This window comes from Ranitomeya imitator, chromosome 3 (assembly GCF_032444005.1).
Source record: "Ranitomeya imitator isolate aRanImi1 chromosome 3, aRanImi1.pri, whole genome shotgun sequence".
Taxonomy (NCBI): domain Eukaryota; kingdom Metazoa; phylum Chordata; class Amphibia; order Anura; family Dendrobatidae; genus Ranitomeya; species Ranitomeya imitator.
In genome coordinates, this window is record NC_091284.1 from 664,894,510 (window position 1) to 664,911,879 (window position 17,370).

At 43.5% G+C, this 17,370-nt stretch overlaps 1 protein-coding gene across 2 annotated transcripts in view; it reads left to right on the forward strand.

Annotated features, from left to right (window-relative positions):
* Positions 1–17,370, forward strand: part of ITM2B (integral membrane protein 2B) — a 62,928-nt gene that overhangs the window by 19,708 nt on the left and 25,850 nt on the right. Inside the window, exons 2-3 of one of the 2 annotated variants that reach the window (XM_069758295.1) lie at positions 6,107–6,235; positions 6,883–6,924. In XM_069758295.1, the coding sequence (XP_069614396.1) occupies positions 6,107–6,235; positions 6,883–6,924 (171 nt within the window). The remainder of the gene's footprint in view (positions 1–6,106; positions 6,236–6,882; positions 6,925–17,370) is intronic. The other variant, XM_069758296.1, reaches the window with a different exon arrangement.

Sequence of the window (17,370 nt, forward strand, 5' to 3'; positions counted from 1 at the left end):
GTCTTGGGACAGGCAACAGAGCTCCCTATCAAAGAAAGTTCTCCTCCCCAACCATGTCAGGACGTCTCTCACGTGGCTCTGTCACCGAAACCTTCAACGGGGGGGGTCAGTTGGGACCAGGTCCCACTGAAGATGTTTACATTGGATGCCAGTCGGAGGGGATGGGGAGCCGTAGTAGAGACATCTCACTTCCAAGGCATATGGTCTCCAAGCACCAAAGCCTGCTCATCAAACTTCAGAGAACTGAAGGCGGTGGAGGCCTTAAAGGCCGCATTGACTCTTCTCCAGGGTCACCATGTCAGAATATACTCCAACAACATGACCACGGTAGCGTATCTCCGTCATCAAGAGGGCACGAGGTTCGAGAAATTAAAATCTCTGGCTGCAAGAATTTTTTTCCTGGGCAAAATGTCACCTCTTATCCATCACAGCAGTCCATCTAAAGGGGTATGCCAATACCCAGGCAGACTTTCTCAGCAGAAGGGATATACATCTGGGAGAATGGTGTCTGGATCAGGAAGTCTTCCTCTCCTTAGTTTCCCGGTGGGGGATCCCGGATGTAGACTTATTGGCCAGCAGCCAAAATACCAAACTACAAACCTATTTTTCCCTAAACATGTCAGACAGGGCACTGGACATTAACGCTTTCTCACACCCCTGGGAGTTCAACCTCGCTTATGCTTTCCCTCCTATCCCAATTCTGCCAAAAACGCTCCAGAAGATCCGAGCCGAACGGGTCACTACAATTTTGATTGCTCCCATATGGCCAGGAAGGAGTTGGTGCAGTGCACTGTTGGAGATGGTCCAGGAGGGTCCAATTCAATTGCCTCAGAAGAGCAACCTATTCATCAGGGTCCTTTGCTTCATCCGAACCTACACAGGTTGAACCTTGCAGCATGGCTACTGAAGCTGAAATTCTAAGAGCAAGAGGTCTTTCCTATGAAGTAATACATACTCTTCAGAAAAGTAGGAAACCTGTAACCAACGCCATTTATGGCAAAATCTGGAAGAAATTATTTTTGTGGTGCTCTCCGAATACTCCGGACCCTTTCCATCCGAATATTGCCCTGATCTTAAACTTCCTCCAGAGAGGTATAGAGTTAGGGCTTAGACCTAGTACCTTTTTAAAGGTTCAAGTCTCAGCGCTTAGTTCATTTTTTGACCAGAACTTAGCCAAGCATTGTTGGATAAAACGCTTCATGACTTCAGCCAGTAGAATCTGTCCCAGAGTTCGTAACTGTTCTCCCCGGGACCTAACTTTGGTACTAAATAGTCTAACACAATGTCCATTCGAACCTTTATCAGAAATTTGTTTAAAGGTTCTCGCCCTCAAAACTGTCTTTTTAGTGGCAATTACCTCTGCTTGACAGGTAGGAGAACTACAAGCTCTATCCATGCAAGAACCTTTTTTAAAGGTAACGACAGACAGTGTAATCCTCCGTCTAGACTCTACATTTTTACCTAAGGTAACGTCAGATTTTCATAGAGGTCAGGACATAGTGCTGCCCTCATTCTGCCCAGATCCTTCCAACAGCAAAGCAAAGAAGAGTCCTTCCACACCCTGGACGTCCGTAGGCGGTTCTATACTACCTCCAATAGACTGAGTTGGAGAATTGATCGAAAATTTATCCAATACTCAGGAAGGAACAAGGGCAAGAAGGCGGCAAAGAACACAATTGACAATTTGATTAAACAAGCCATAGCTCTGGCATATTCATCTCAGAATTTATCCCCTCCTTTATCGCTAAAGGCTCACTCTACACGGTCAGTGTCGACATCATGGGCAGAGAGGAGACGCATCTTACGGAGCAGATATGCAGAGCTGCCACCTGGTCGTCGATTCACACGTTCACCAGCACTACAGACTAGACTTTAACAGGGATTTAACATTCAGCAGAAGAGTTCTTCAGGCTGTTGTCCCTTTCGAAGAAATTATTTGTTGGTACTCCTCCTGTACCGCTGTCGTGAAGGTGACTAGAGAAAATAGAATGTCTTACCGGTAATTCGGTTTCTAGGAACCTTCCATGACAGCACTAATTTCCCTCCCTATCTTTATTGAATAGTTCCTGCACTCAAGTGGTAATGATACATGCTGCTCTGTCCAGAAAAAACACTGGAGGTGGCAGGAAGGGGAGGGTATTTAACCTTTGTGTCTCCTGTCCCCCATTAGGGCAGGGAGACCTCCTCCTGTACCGCTGTCGTGGAAGATTCCTAGAAACCGAATTACCGGTAAGACTATTTCTATTTCAGCTGGCCCTCAACTGCCTTGGTAACCCATCATTGACCCGCAATCACGTTGTGGGCTTAATTAGAACTGGTGCACCTACAACCCCTTCATTTAAATGGCGCTGTCATAGATTGACTGGCATTTAAATAGTTAGCAGCAGCAGTCGGAGCTCTGCTCCGGTCACTGCAGTTACAGATGCTGGCAATAAAATGACACGTGTGGAGGGAACTCCTGTTTGAGCCCCCTTGACACATGGTCACCCCAGTCCTGACATACATGCACGTGATTTTGCATGAAGGTATTAATGTGAACCTTTCATTTCAAACATGGAATCTGATCAGCTCTGAGCATATTACAGAGCAGGAGCAGCTGAGCAGATTGATCTATGGTGTGTTTTTCTTGCTTGAGTACATGCTATAATTGTAAAGGTGCAGCATCGATAAGCGTTGTGTCCTAGCTTATCAGAATAGCTGCCACAGTCACCACTATAGCAACAGGGATGCGACAGCAGTATTGAGGATCAGGTGAGAGGGTTAGTTATAGCATTGGGCGCTTTGCACTCATTTTTGCTTGAAAAGTGCGGTTTACTTTTCTGCCTAGATAGGACCGATATCTGCAAGAAATCCCCGCATGTGGTGTTGCTGTCTAACAGCCGAAAAACATGAAGCCGTTGGGACTCGAACACATTATCCGAGCACACCCAAGGTTCTCGGAGCATGTTCGCTCAACACTGAGATATGTTCATGATATATTAACGATTACGTTTTTTTCAAAACCTCTCAATGTATTCAATGTCAATTAAGAGCATCGTACTCAGAAATGAACACACTAGTCCATATGTAGCTTGATCTACTGTGAGCAGCCTGCATGTCCTAAACACTCTACCATTGCCTGCTGCGTCTCTGTTCTTGTATCCCATTGAGCACATCTGGGATGTCGTTGGTTGGTTGGTTGGTTAGAGAGCGAGAGAGAGAGAGAGAGACACATTTCGGTGTCTGTTCCCCGGCGTCCGCTTCACTGCACTGTGTCAGTGGCGGCCGGCCGTAAAGCAGAGCACAGCGGTCACGTCATGACGTCACCGCTGTGCTCTGCTTTATGGCCGGCCGGCGCTGACAGTCAGTGCGGGAAGCAGACGCCGGGGGACAGACACCGGAATGTGAGTATGTATTTTTTTTTTTTTTTTTTTAAACTTTTACAATAGTAACCAGGGTAAACATTGGGTTACTAAGCGCGGCCCTGCGCTTACTAACCCGATATTTACCCTGGTTACCAGTGAACACATCGCCGGATCGGCGTCACACAAGCCGATCCAGCGATGACAGCGGGTGATCAGCAACTAAAAAAAAAAAGGTCCTGATCATTCCCAGCGACCAACGATCTCCCAGCAGGGGCCTGATCGTTAGTCGCTGTCACGCATAACGATATCGTTGCTACGTCACAAAAAGCAACGATATCGTTAACAAAATCGTTATGTGTGAAGGTACCTTAAAGTCACCTTTATTTTCAGTATATCCATTATGTCCAGGAGAAAGAAAAAATATTGACCAAATGTATACAAAACATGCTGAAAACTGCTGATGGAATGCTACCTGGTGCTGCGCCGTCATGTGCGCCGTGGCTTTGCTTTTCATTCCTTTTATCCCTGGGTCCATGCAACCTGTTTGACACTCCCTAGTTTAATGACTTCCATGGTTCGGCTGTTCCACCCTGTGTCATGGGCTATTTTTATTACTGTGCCTTCTGCTCTGCATAGCTGCATACAATCCAACCCATTAATGGAGCTTAATTCAATACTTCAGTTTAGTTATTAATTGCTGTATATGTTGGGGCCATAAAACTATCAGAAAACTGCTTTTGTGTTACTTGCCTTTAACACAAAACAAAAATAAAATGAAGTGTAAATGATTGTCTTAGCGTATGATATTAATGGGGATAGGCTAACAACATTATATCGGTGAGGGTCTTACACCCGGCCCCCCTACAAACCATTTTCTATCTTCTTCGGCATTGTCATGGGTGTACAGAGCAGCTCGGCTCCCAATCATTTAAATACCAACAAGGTGAAAGAGAAGCTAAAATTTCTCTTCCAGAATCCGCACAGATTTAACAATCACATGTGAACATACCATTATACTGCTGACAGTGAAATCGGCCAACAAACCAGGCATTTGACAACACCCCAAGTGTGCGGTTGAGCTCCTGTAATGTAACGTGTTGTTTATGGATATCCAATAAGCAGAACATTGAGCATGTAGTATGGGGTATAGATAATCCCCTATGCAGTACATTCATGCAAGAAGTAAACAGGAGGACCTTTGATGGAGAGGGTTTGGCTTACTTGCAGCCCCATGCAATGTATTTGGAAGCTTCTGATGGCTGGTATCACCAGCCTCGTTCTATGGCACAGCAGTGTTCATGCTCCATTTGCTGCTCTTTACAAACCAATCCTCATTGGAGCAGTGTGGTTCATTCAGATGGATTAATCTGATCTCGCAATTTGTGTGAATCCCACTGATCGAATATGTCTGCTATCCAGTTGTTTGGTAATGAAAGTCTTTGGCTGAAAATTCCCCTTTGAAGGGAAGCTATCCGCAGAGAATGATCTGTATTAAAAATAAAAACTTTAACTTCCTGTTTGAGGAAATGCACATGAACATTAGCCACAATGAACTGACTGACCCTATCTGTAGTGAAGCATCTAATGAGCGTGTGTGAAGGTTAAGTGAGGAGGAGAAAGGTCATCTGTGACATCCCCTTTTGTGATTGCTGGGTCCTGTTTTATCAGCTGTGTATAATGGGGTTACTTGTCATTGTAATTCTGTTTCTGCTGATAACGAAACTGCTAAAAAAATTTAAGGACAGGAAGTAAGTCATTTATTAAAAAAAAAAAACACCAGGAACCAGTATGAAAACTGAGATTACCAATTTTGTTTTCTAATAAAGATCTAATATGGAAAAAAAAATACACATTACCAAAAATTGTTACAGATGTTCATATCACATAACCTGTTTTAAAGTATAAGTTGTTTCTGCTGATGAGCTCCCTTTAATGACTGGCTACACACTAAGGCTACTTTCACACATCCGTCTTTCACCGTCAGGCTCAATCCGGCAAATTTATTTAAAAAAAAAAAAAACGGATCCGGCAAAAGATGCTGCCGGATCCGTTTTTTTCCCATAGACTTGTATTCGCGCCGGATGACCTTGCGTTTCCTCCAGTTTTTGCCGGATCCGGCAAAATGTCGTTTCCGGCGTCTGAAAAAAAAAAAACCTACACACTAACGCTTTTTTTGTCTCTGGCGAAATAGCCAGAAGCGCCGGATCCAGCACTGCCGACTTTTTGCTAGAATGGAAGCCTATGGGAGCCTGAAGGTGCCGGATCCAGAAAATGACAGATTCTGGCTTCGGATTCTGTTTTTTTTTAAACTGAGCATGCTCCAGGTTTTTTTTTGTTTGTTTTTTTTTAAATCCAAATATCTGGATATGATAGTCGGATCCAGTTTTTCACAATCTGCGACGGATCCATTTTTTTCAACATTTGACGGATTGTGCCTGACAGCAAAAACCTGATGTGTGAAAGTAGCCTAACTAGAACGTCTGAAGGAAATGTGAACTCTGCCTAAGTACGAATTCAAACGTTCTTTTATGGACCGCGATGCATTGGACTGGCCACGGGTTTCCAAAACCAAATTTGACAGTCTTCTAGGAATCTCGAGTTCAAATGGGGAGACTCTCGGCCAGTCCATGCACAGACGTCTGAATCCAGCCAAAGACCTCATTTTTTTTAAAACTAGCTGTATATAGGCTAAAGCAAAGGACTTCAGTCTTGATTACTGTATATTAAGTTCTTAACAAGCGTGTTTTTTTATTCCATTGCAGGAGGTGGAAGAAGTTGTACCACTTGGACAGAGACGGGCCTGGTGCTGGTGCATGTGCTTTGGATTGGCCTTTATGCTGGCTGGCATCGTCCTTGGGGGAGCTTACCTTTACAGATATTTTGTTTCCCAGGTAATTATTTTTTTTGCAAAAAATCTTGCTTTTTGCACTGATTGAGAGCAAACTACAGAGCAATTATGAATGGGAAAGTGAACCCTTTGGTCTTCCATCCACAAGGCCCAATGTTAAACTTTGATTTCTATCCTTTAATCTTTAGCAGTAGTACAGGCCTTTCATAGCCAACCATATACATTGGAGAAAAGTAGATTTCAGTCAGGAAAAGTTCATGATCTACTGTGAAAGTGGGCAGTTATCCATCAAAAGAAAGAAGGATGTGGCAGTTTCGGGTCCCTGTTTATGCCGTGCAGATATTTTGTACATACGTTTTTTTTTTTCTATTCCAATAACTTGCAGACTCAGATGTTTGATGCATTCATGTTTACGGGGGTAGAGTTGGTGGTCTCCTAATAGCATACTTACCAATAAGTTAAAACCGAGCAGGAATCATCTTCCCTTAGTTTTTACATCCATTTCTAGATCCATACAACTTTTACAGTACTGCCAATGTGACAGTCACAAGACAGTATGACACTGTAGGATCTAAAGTTTCCTCCTGTAATGGGAGCATTGCCTAGTCATAATATGTTCATATATTCTAATACTGTTTGCACTGGTGTCTGTGTTGTAAAATAACTTAGAATATGTCCCCTTTCACACAGCACCTTACAGCAGCAGCACAGCACCTGAGCGAGCTTGAAGAGGTATGTGCAGACGTAACTAGCCTGGTTTACAGGTGCCTCTGTGTATAAGGAATCCTACACTTCTTGACAACTTGCCACCACCTGTATGCTCAAGATGTACAAGATTGATTTGCTAAACTACTCTGCTCACGTGTTTGAGGCAGGGTTTTAGTGACCGTGTGTGCCTCAAGCGCTAGAAAAAAACAAGTATTTTTTACGGCATTTTCACAACCTGACTTGATTGGCTTAGCACAGAATGCCATTTATATGTCAGTGTTAGATTTACAATGTGTGGAGTAGACTCGGGGCCGAGCTCCATCTACACATGGTAGAAGTCATTTATGTTACATAGCTGACATCTGTATCTAACAGCAGCGGCCAGAGCTAAGCTGTGATTGCTGCTGTTAACCATTTACATGCCAATGTCAATCTCTGACGGTGGCATTTAAATAGAGCTGTTGCCTGTCGGCTCCCATCGATCACACTGCACGTGTACCCTGACTCCTATTGGTTACTTGTCACAAGATGATCAGAGGTGCTGATGGATTATCATGGCAGCCATGGGCCTGCTGAAGAAACCAATCTCTGCCATCTTTGTGCCTCTTTAACCTCTTTAGTGACAGCCAATTTTGTACTTGATGACCAAGCCAATTTTTTTCTCAGGAGACCCCATTTCTCTCCCCTCAAGTATGCTAGATCATATCAGAGGAGAGCGAAATAAATGTGAAATCAGACTTTTTTTTTTTTTTTTTTGTGGTTGCCGTTATTTGGTGAATAATGGCGATCACAACACTGGGGATGGTAAAAACTGACCAGAATCATGGTAGCCGAGACCACGGAGATTTTCCAACTCTTTGAGGCGCTACCCACTTATTTCTCAGCTCTGTTAAAAAAGCGGCGCTGAGGAATAAGTACCCTTAACTGCCACGTATCGGCGGTCGTCAAGGGGTTAAGGCTTAGATGAAGGTTGAGCTTCATAGGCTACTGCGATCTATTTACAGTGGAATGTAAAAATTGGGGCACCCCTAGTCCAAATTACTGTTTTTGTGAACAGTTGAAGCAAGTTGAAGATACAATGATCTCTGAAAGTCGTAAAGTTAAAGATGACACGTATCCTTTGTATTTTAGGCAAAAAAATATATTTTCATCTTCTACATTTTTTAAAAACTACAAATGGGAACATGGGCCTATGCAAAAGCTTGGCCACCCGGTCCAAATCAAACCGATAAGCAGTTAGTGTGTATGAGTTATACATGCTCCCGGCCAGTGGGCCCGGACTCACTCTCCATATTCTTGTATGTAGCCACGCGTTCTAGTCTGACACGTCCACTGGCCGACTGCGTCACTAGATGGGGCCTCTGCTCAATACAAGTGTATGGAACAAGGCCGTGCCCGCTGGCCCGGTAGTATGTACAGCATAACTCAGGTCTGAAACCAGCGAATCTCAGTATATTTGGCATTGCCTCCGTTATAAGTCTGTTATATCAATATACAAAAGGTTTTGTCACCACAATACTGAAAAGTAAAAAATGCAATAAGAAACGATCAAAACATTATATGTCCTCCAAATTCTTATCAATTTAACAGCCAGCTCAGGACTGAAAAAACAAGTCCTTTCTTCAACAGTAGAAAAATAAAAAATCTTACAGGCTTTGAAAAATGGCATCACAAACCAAAAAAGGTAATTTCTCGGTCGCTTCATTAGGGACATGGGAACCATGGGTTATTCTGCTGACACTAACCATACAGCTTAAAGCACTGTCATCAGTTTTTGTTCCTCTTGATATATAACAATCATATTATATCGCACTGTGTACTTACTATTGCTCATTTTGCCTTCCTACCCAGTTAATTATTCTTTTCTCTGCTCCATGTACAAACAAGAAGTCTAATAGGGATACTGCGAACAATGTAAAGAAGACAAGAATGCTATGATTTGGAAAACTTATAGACATATATGCACAGCAGAACACAGATCGGAAGGTGAAAGTTACCGTACATGTTTCCAATTTATCTGGGGGAAAAAAAATTGGAAGTGATGAGACAATTGCTGGAGTTTTGGGAGAGGAATTTTGGCTCATTCTGTCCTATAGGATTCTCGCTCCTCCAGTTCTGGGTCTTTGCAGGATTTTCTGTTTCATGATGCACCAAATGTTGATTTGGTGTAAAATGCCGCGCTACCAGAGCCTAAGAACCAATGAATGGCTGCCTAAAACGAATAGACAAGTAAATAGCTGGATAAATGAATATATGAATAACTAACCAAATCTCACACCCGTTGGATGTGATATGAATTCCACCTAAAAATAAAGATGGTTGGCGCACATACAATACTAAATCCGCTGCGGATCCGCAGCAAAATCCGCAGTGTGTGCACATACCCCAATATGTAGCTGCATCTTTTTCAAGGGACCAAAGGTAATTGGACAAATAAATCAAAAGCTCTTTAATGCGCTGCATGGGCTTTTCCCTCGTTATTCCATTATCAATTAAGTGGGTAAAAGGTCTGGAGCTGATTCCAGGTGTGGCATTTGGAAGCAGTTGCTGTGAACCTACATACAGTAAACAGAGCATTCAATGGAAGTGAAATAGACCATCATTAGGCTTAAAAAAATAAATAAAATAAAAATGCACTGGTGATATTGGGAACTCCAAAAAAGGATGGACATCCACAGAAGTCAACACAGGTGGGTAATCATAAGATCCTTTCCATGGTAAAGGAAAAACCCTTCACAACATCCTCTCAAGTTAAAAATACTCTACTGGAAGTATGTTTCAGTATCGAAGTCTATCATAAAAAGACTTCATGAGAGCAAATCATTAATACCCTTGAAAAATAGGCCAGATTAAAATTTGCCAAATAACATCTGAAGAAGTCAACCCAGTTGTGGAAAAGCATTCTTTGGATAGCTGAAACAAAGATCAGCCTGTACCATAATGATGAGAAGAAGAAAGTATGGATAAGTCTTGGCTCATGATCCAAAGCACACCCCATCCTCTGTAAAACACGGTGGAGGCAGTGCGATGGCATGGGCATGTATAGTTTCCAACGGCACTTCGATGTGACTGAAGACATAAGCCGCTGGATGAATTCTGAAGTGTGCAGGGTGATATTTTCTGCTCACATGCAACCAAATGGAACAAGGTTGATTTGTCGGCGCCTCACATGAGGAGGCTTTGTAGGAAAAAATGGCTGCAATTCCTAAATAAATGTTTTAAAGGATATTTTTGTTCAGCCCTTTAATAAACCCCTTAATGACCAATGACCTTTATAGCACATCATGAGCGTGTCAGTTCACGCACCATGATGTGCTATAAACATCAGGTCTTTAAGTTATCATTGTGTGAAAACAGACCGTGACGGCTCGTGCCGACAAGGTGACTGACACGACTAGTTACAAGGATCTATTACATCGGTCCCCACTCTGTGCTGTGATCAGTCTGACAGACTGATCACACCATGTCACCACAGGGAAATGCTGAAATATCAGCACTTGCCTGCACAATCGCCACCAAGAGCTCGGCTCAGCTGACGGCAGAGCTCCTGCGGTAACAGCCAGTGCCGCTGCCTGCACCATCCCCGGCCTGATTAACCCTCCAGATGCCTTGATCGCTTCATTTGGAAAGTTGTGGGAAGGCGGGTGTTCCTTCTCACCCCCATCGGCACCCACATGGCAAAATCACGAGGAGCTGATATTTGTCATTGCACCCAGAGATCAAACAATGACTTGATGTGCCAGATATTGTGGCCTGTTAGACCCATCCATAGTTCTATAGAGGTACCAAGTAAAAAAAATAGAAATATTGAAGAAATTTATTTAAAAAAACAAAACAAAAAACATTCCCCCAGAATAAAAAACAATTACACAAATATTTATGTAAAAGCAAAAATAATCAAAAGTACATCTTTGATATTGCTGCATCCTGAAATGACCTGATGTATAAACTGACATACTAGTTAACCCCTACAAAGGGGCACTTGAGCAGAGGACTGTACAGGAGCAGGGTGTTTACTGGTGCAGCATGGAGAGAAGAGAAGGCAGAAGACTGGACAGGTGAGCACACTTGGAGAGTGAAGGGAGGACACTGACTGTGCCAGAACAGGAGGGGCAGAGGGACAGTGTAGGATGGAGAAAGGACTGAGGAGGCTGAGATGAGTAGCAGCAGCAGAGGAACCAGAGAGCAGTGTGGAGCAGGAGACATAGGGCTGCGGTGAGCAGACAAAGCGGAGTAAGTGGAGAGAGGAGGAAGGGGCTGCGGACACGAAGGGCAGAGAGATGTGGGAACGGGGGAGGCACAGGTGGATGAGGGGGTAGAGCAAAGAGACAGTGCTGCTCCTTCCCCTGCATGTGTGCTTGCAAAGCATGAGGGCCAATGCGGTTAAATGACCTCACCTTCATTAACCATGTCAGTATATAGCCACAGACAACACTTTGATATGGCTGGACTGTCAGTCTTGTCATGGGCATATCTCAACAGTGAGGGCATTATTACAAGGGGGACTATATGGGAATAGTATGGGGGCAAATGGGGAACCAGAGGAGATATTACACATGGAGAACAGAGGGGATCTATATATTCTGATACTTCCCTTTACAATATTTCTGGAAAAAAAAATGGAATTAAATGCGATTAAAAAAAAGTGACCATAAATAAAAATGGTGAAGCTGAAAACTTTAATTTTGAACCGCAAAAAAACAATTATTGCTCTGTGTAGAAGCGACAAAACACACAAAAAAAATGTCCCACAGAAAACAAGCCCTCGCTTGTCTGCCTGCAGAAATACAGAAAAATTATAGCTCTCAAAATATTGCAGAGCAAAACAATTTTTTTTTTTTGTAAAAAAAAAAAGGGGGGTATAGCAACTAAACATAACAAAAAAAGTTTAAATCTGGTATCGTTGTAATCGCACCGTCCCAAAGAATAGTCATCTATCATTTATACCACATGAGGAACGTTGTAAAAATAAATAAAATTAATTCTTTACCTGCTGTTTTGTTCACTCTGCCTCCCAAGGACCGCAGTAAAGCTCGGCTCAGTTATCCTGCCCTCTACACTGAGTGCTTATACCGTGGGATTTCCATGTAAATCTCTGAAATACTTGATTCAGACAGAACCCCCAACACAAGATTCTCTATAATGGGGCAGGTGGAGGCACCGTGGATGCCGTCTGGCCTATGGTCCGGCAGTGTATCTTTTTAGGCATGCATAAAAGCTCAGTCGGCCACTGTTTTGTGCACCCATTAGGCTATGTTTCCACGGTCAGGAAACCTTCAGGATTTCCTGTGGATTGGACGCTGCGCACAGCCGCAGCATCCAATCCAGTGTCCAGATGTTACAGCATAGTGGAGGGGATTTTTGTGAAATCCCATCTCCACTACGTGTGCAGAGTCGCATCTGTTGGCCCTGTGTAACCAGACACCCCCTCATCCCAGCCTGCAGCTGGTAAGGTATATCCACATTATAAGACGCACCACCATTCCCCCCCACACACACAAATTTTTGGGGAAAAAAGTGCATCTCATAATCCGAAAAATACAGTATTTTAAAGATTTATGTGAAAACCCCGATGTAAGTTCTCAGTGTAGAGTACAGAATAAATGTGAACTGATCCAAAATGCCCCGAATAAGTTTCTACTCAAACCACAAAAAAAATTGGTCCCCGCTCAGGTTCTTCATCTGTTAACAAATGCAGGAGGTGTCAAAATGACTGGTAGCACAAAGCCCCAGAAAAGTGAGTGCTCCCACCAAACGAAGTTCAGGAAAATCTTTGCTCCAAAATTCACATCCCCCCCCTCCTCCTGAGGATCCACAGTGAGCCTGAACTGTGGTTAGTAGTGATGAGCGAGTATACTCGTTGCTCAAGATTTCCTGAGCATGCTCGGGGGGTCTACGAGTATTTGTAAGTGCTCGAAGATTGTTTTTGTTGATGCAGCTGAATGATTTACATCTGTTAGCCAGCATAAGTACATGTGGGGGTTGATAGGGAATCCCCACATGTAATCAAGCTGGCTAACAGATGTAAATCATTCAGCTGCGGCGATGAAAACTAAATGTCTGAGCACTAAAAAATACTTGGAGGACACCCAAGTGTGCTCGGGAAATCTCGAGTAACGAGTATACTCACTCATCACTAGTGGTTAGCGTTCACATGTTCAGCATTATTGTAGCAGGGGAGAGCTCACTTAATTTTCTGAGTGTGTCAACAGAAGCATGAGCTGGGCACAATGTACTGGGAACTTCAACGGCGTATTTGCAGTTCCACTTGGCAACATCCATTGCTGCTTGGTTCTAGAAAACGCCCATGGAGTCAAAATAATCAGTACACTTGTAGATAAATTCCCAGAGGGGTGTAATTTTCAAATTGAAGTCAATTGAGACAGGTTTCTGCTCTTTTCACTTAAGGGTTCTTTGTATGGCGTTTGCAAAATATTCTACTAAAATTTATCAGTCAATTGGCGCGCCTTCCTTCCCGAGTCGTACCGTAAAGCCACATAGGGGGTATGCCACGTTCATGAGAAATTTTATAATTAAATATGTTGTCTGCTTTACCTATTTCACCTTGTGAAAATGTAAAATCTGGGGCTAAATCAATTTTATAATAGTAAAACTTTAAATATTTTTTTTTTTTTTTTGGTCTTCAATGGTATTATAATCTGTGACCCACCTGTGGTGTCAATATGATCACTGCACTAGAGTTCATTAAGAGGTAAAGGTCATAAAAAGTAGACATATAAAGGAAATTTTATTTATTATCTATTTTGTATGGTATAACCACTATCTAGGTGCATAAAAATTAAGTTTGAAAATCGGGACCATGAGTGTCGATTCTGCTGGAGTGGTGCTGACACAGGAGGGGTGTGTAGACTTTATTTTATCAGGGCCAAACATTTAGTTTTAAAAGGGGTTGTCCTAGTAGTGGAAAGACTACAGATCCGATTGGCCACATGGTGACATTTAGGGAAACCAGGTTGGGGACCCTTTGGTCACCTGACCCCCCTATGAATGCGTTGGGAGAAGTCAGGTTGGGACCTTCTGGTCACCAGGCCATGTGCCTCAATGGACTGTCAGCTTCCTAAGCCTATTGTTGCCTCCTCTGTGGGCACCCGCCAAAAGCGGGGTGCCGCTGGTGAGGGTAGGTGCAGCTACTCTAATCCCAGTGGTAGGTTGAGACTCTAATTTTGCACCATCTTGGGTATTTTGCTTGGACTGTACTGTTATGGTATGTTTGGTGGTTCAATGAAGTATTGCCACTCTGTTTTACCCTCACCCTGTGTTCTGAGTAGTATTATGCCCACAGGAAAGGAGAGCTGGTGTTTAGTGAGATGAGCCCTGGTCCATTTTGTCTTTGGCCAGCAGATGAGGGCACACACTGACCCCTGCCTCCCTCCTCCCCCGTGTCTCCACACCTTACCAGCTCTTTTACCAGAAGAAGAAAGTTGTCAAAAGGCCCCTTCACATTAAAGCGACGCTGCAGCGATACCGACAACGATCCGGATCGCTGCAGCGTCGCTGTTTGGTCGCTGGAGAGCTGTCACACAGACAGCTCTCCAGCGACCAACGATCCCGAAGTCCCCGGGTAACCAGGGTAAACATCGGGTTACTAAGCGCAGGGCCGCGCTTAGTAACCCGATGTTTACCCTGGTTACCAGCGTAAAAGTAAAAAAAAAAACAAACACTACATACTTACCTACCGCTGTCTGTCCCCGGCGCTGTGCTCTGCACTCCTCCTGTACTGGCTATGAGCACAGCGGCCGGAAAGCAGAGCAGTGACGTCACCGCTCTGCTTTCCGGCTGACCGACGCTCACAGCCAGTACAGGAGGAGTGCAGAGCACAGCGCCGGGGACAGATTTCCTTAACGATATCGTTGCTACGTCACAAAAAGCAACGATATCGTTAACGATATCGTTATGTGTGAAGGTACCTTAAGATCACCTGAAGGTGTCTGAAAAAAAAAATAATAATAATGCGTTGGGATCAACAGAATCTTTCTAGTTTACGTCCATGTAAGGATAGATCACACACCACAATGTAAACGGTACTTCATATGGTGATGTTGCAGTTGATAAATTTTTAGCTTAAAGATAGTATTTAATCAATGGAACTCAAGGATTTTTACCACAAATTTGCAATACAAACCTTTATGAAAACCAGTGTAATTGAGCCATGTAGTACTGCGACTTTTACACTAAATCATACAGGCAGACAAAATGTGACCCACTGGGAGCTTTCCTGATGGAAAAATCTACATCACAAATGATAGTTCAATCACAAAATTTTTTTTAGCCCCAAAGATATAATAGCCCATGTACAGATGGGCAAAGTATCTGCATACATATAATACACAACCTGAGATACTCTCTAGTGAAAAAAGGGGAGTCTCAAACCTAGATACTTGATAAAACAATGAAGTTTTATTAATACAAAACATTAAAACATTGTACAGAAAAAGGTGCTGGATTATACCAAAAGAGGGACCATGTGTCCTGGGAAACCTACACATTGAACCAAATACGCACTATAGCCATGTACAACAGAGTGAACTAGGGAAAAAAAAGGATACCGTAATAAGGCACACTGCGCACAGGGGTCTAACTAGATAATGTACTGACATAGCCACCCAAAAGCAATACTTTCAGTAGTTCCCCAATAGATCCAGCGCAGTGGCACATAGGTATATAAACATATATCCGAGATAGACAAAAACCGGCTAGTACATACCGCTATGTGGATCGGTGTAGAAGCCCGGACGTCCCTCTGCCCTGACGCGCGTTTCGCACTGCTTCTACGGGAGGCGTCAAAGACGTCCAGGCTTCCACACCGATCCACATAGCGGTATGTACTAGCCGGTTTTTCTCTATCTGGGATATATGTTTATATACCTATGTGCCACTGCGCTGGATCTATTGGGGAACTCTTTGTGCACATAATACTGAATGTATTGCCTTTGGGCAGCTATGTCAGCACATTATCTAGCTAGACCCCTGTGCGCAGTGTGCCTTATTACAGTATCCTTTTTTTCCCTAGTTCACTCTGTTGTACATGGCTATAGTGCGTATTTGGTTCAATGTGTAGGTTTCCCAGGACACATGGTCCCTCTTTTGGTATAATCCAGTACCTTTTTCTGTACAATGTTTTGTATTAATAAAACTTCATTGTTTTATCAAGTATCTAGGTTTGAGACTCCCCTTTTTTCACGAGAGTATCTCAGGTTGTGTATTATCACAAATGATAGCATGGAGTTTCTCATCTTGCTCAGTCATTTTGTATAGATAATTCTTATTACAATCGGTACTTTAGAACAGAGGTCCCCAACTCCAGTCCTCAAGGCCCACCAACATGTCATGTTTTCAGGATTTCCTTAGTCTTGCCCAGGCAATAATTGCATCACCTGTGCAATGCAAAGGAAATCCTGAAAACATGACCTGTTGGTGGGCCTTGAGGACTGGAGTTGGGGACCTCTGCTTTAGAAAAAGGTATAATAAAATAAAAAAAATTGGTAGTGTGAGCAATACATGTATTACCAAAAATGCCAATGTATTGTCAAGTTCTTCCAGTGTTGTGTGTGGTGGTTTTTTTTTTTAAATGAACAAATAGTAGTAAGTATAGGTAAAGGGTACAAACTAATATCTAGGCTGGGACATGAAAGGTATAGAGAGGGGTCTGATGACTTACAGCATAAGATCTGCAGTAGTATAGTGAAGAGGCTGAAAGCCCTAAAAAGTGTGGCTGCTTTCCAAGTATCTTATTTGGCACATCAGCAGTTTGCCTTGGTTAATATTGAGGGTAGATTCCCTTTTAAGTAAATTGACCAGTTGATTTGGTCAGTGATAAGAAATCTTCTAAAGGTACCTTCACACTCAGCGACGCTGCAGCGATACCGACAACGATGTCGATCGCTGCAGCGTCGCTGTTTGGTCGCTGGAGAGCTGTCACACAGACAGCTCTCCAGCGACCAACGATCCCGAGGTCCCCGGGTAACCAGGGTAAACATCGGGTTACTAAGCGCAGGGCCGCGCTTAGCAACCCGATGTTTACCCTGGTCACCAGCGTAAAAGTAAAAAAAACAAACACTACATACTTACCTACCGCTGTCTGTCCCCGGCGCTCTGCTTCTCTGCACTCCTCCTGCACTGACTGAGCAGCACAGCGGCCGGAAAGCAGAGCGGTGACGTCACCGCTCTGCTTTCCGGCTGACCGACGCTCACAGCCAGTGCAGGAGGAGTGCAGAGAAGCAGAGCGCCGGGGACAGACAGCGATAGATAAGTATGTAGTGTTTGTTTTTTTTACTTTTACACTGGTAACCAGGGTAAACATCGGGTTACTAAGCGCGGCCCTGCGCTTAGTAACCCGATATTTACCATGGTTACCAGTGAAGACATCGCTGGATCGGTGTCACACACGCCGATCCAGCGATGTCTGCAGGGAGTCCAGCGACGAAATAAAGTTCTGGACTTTCCTCAGCG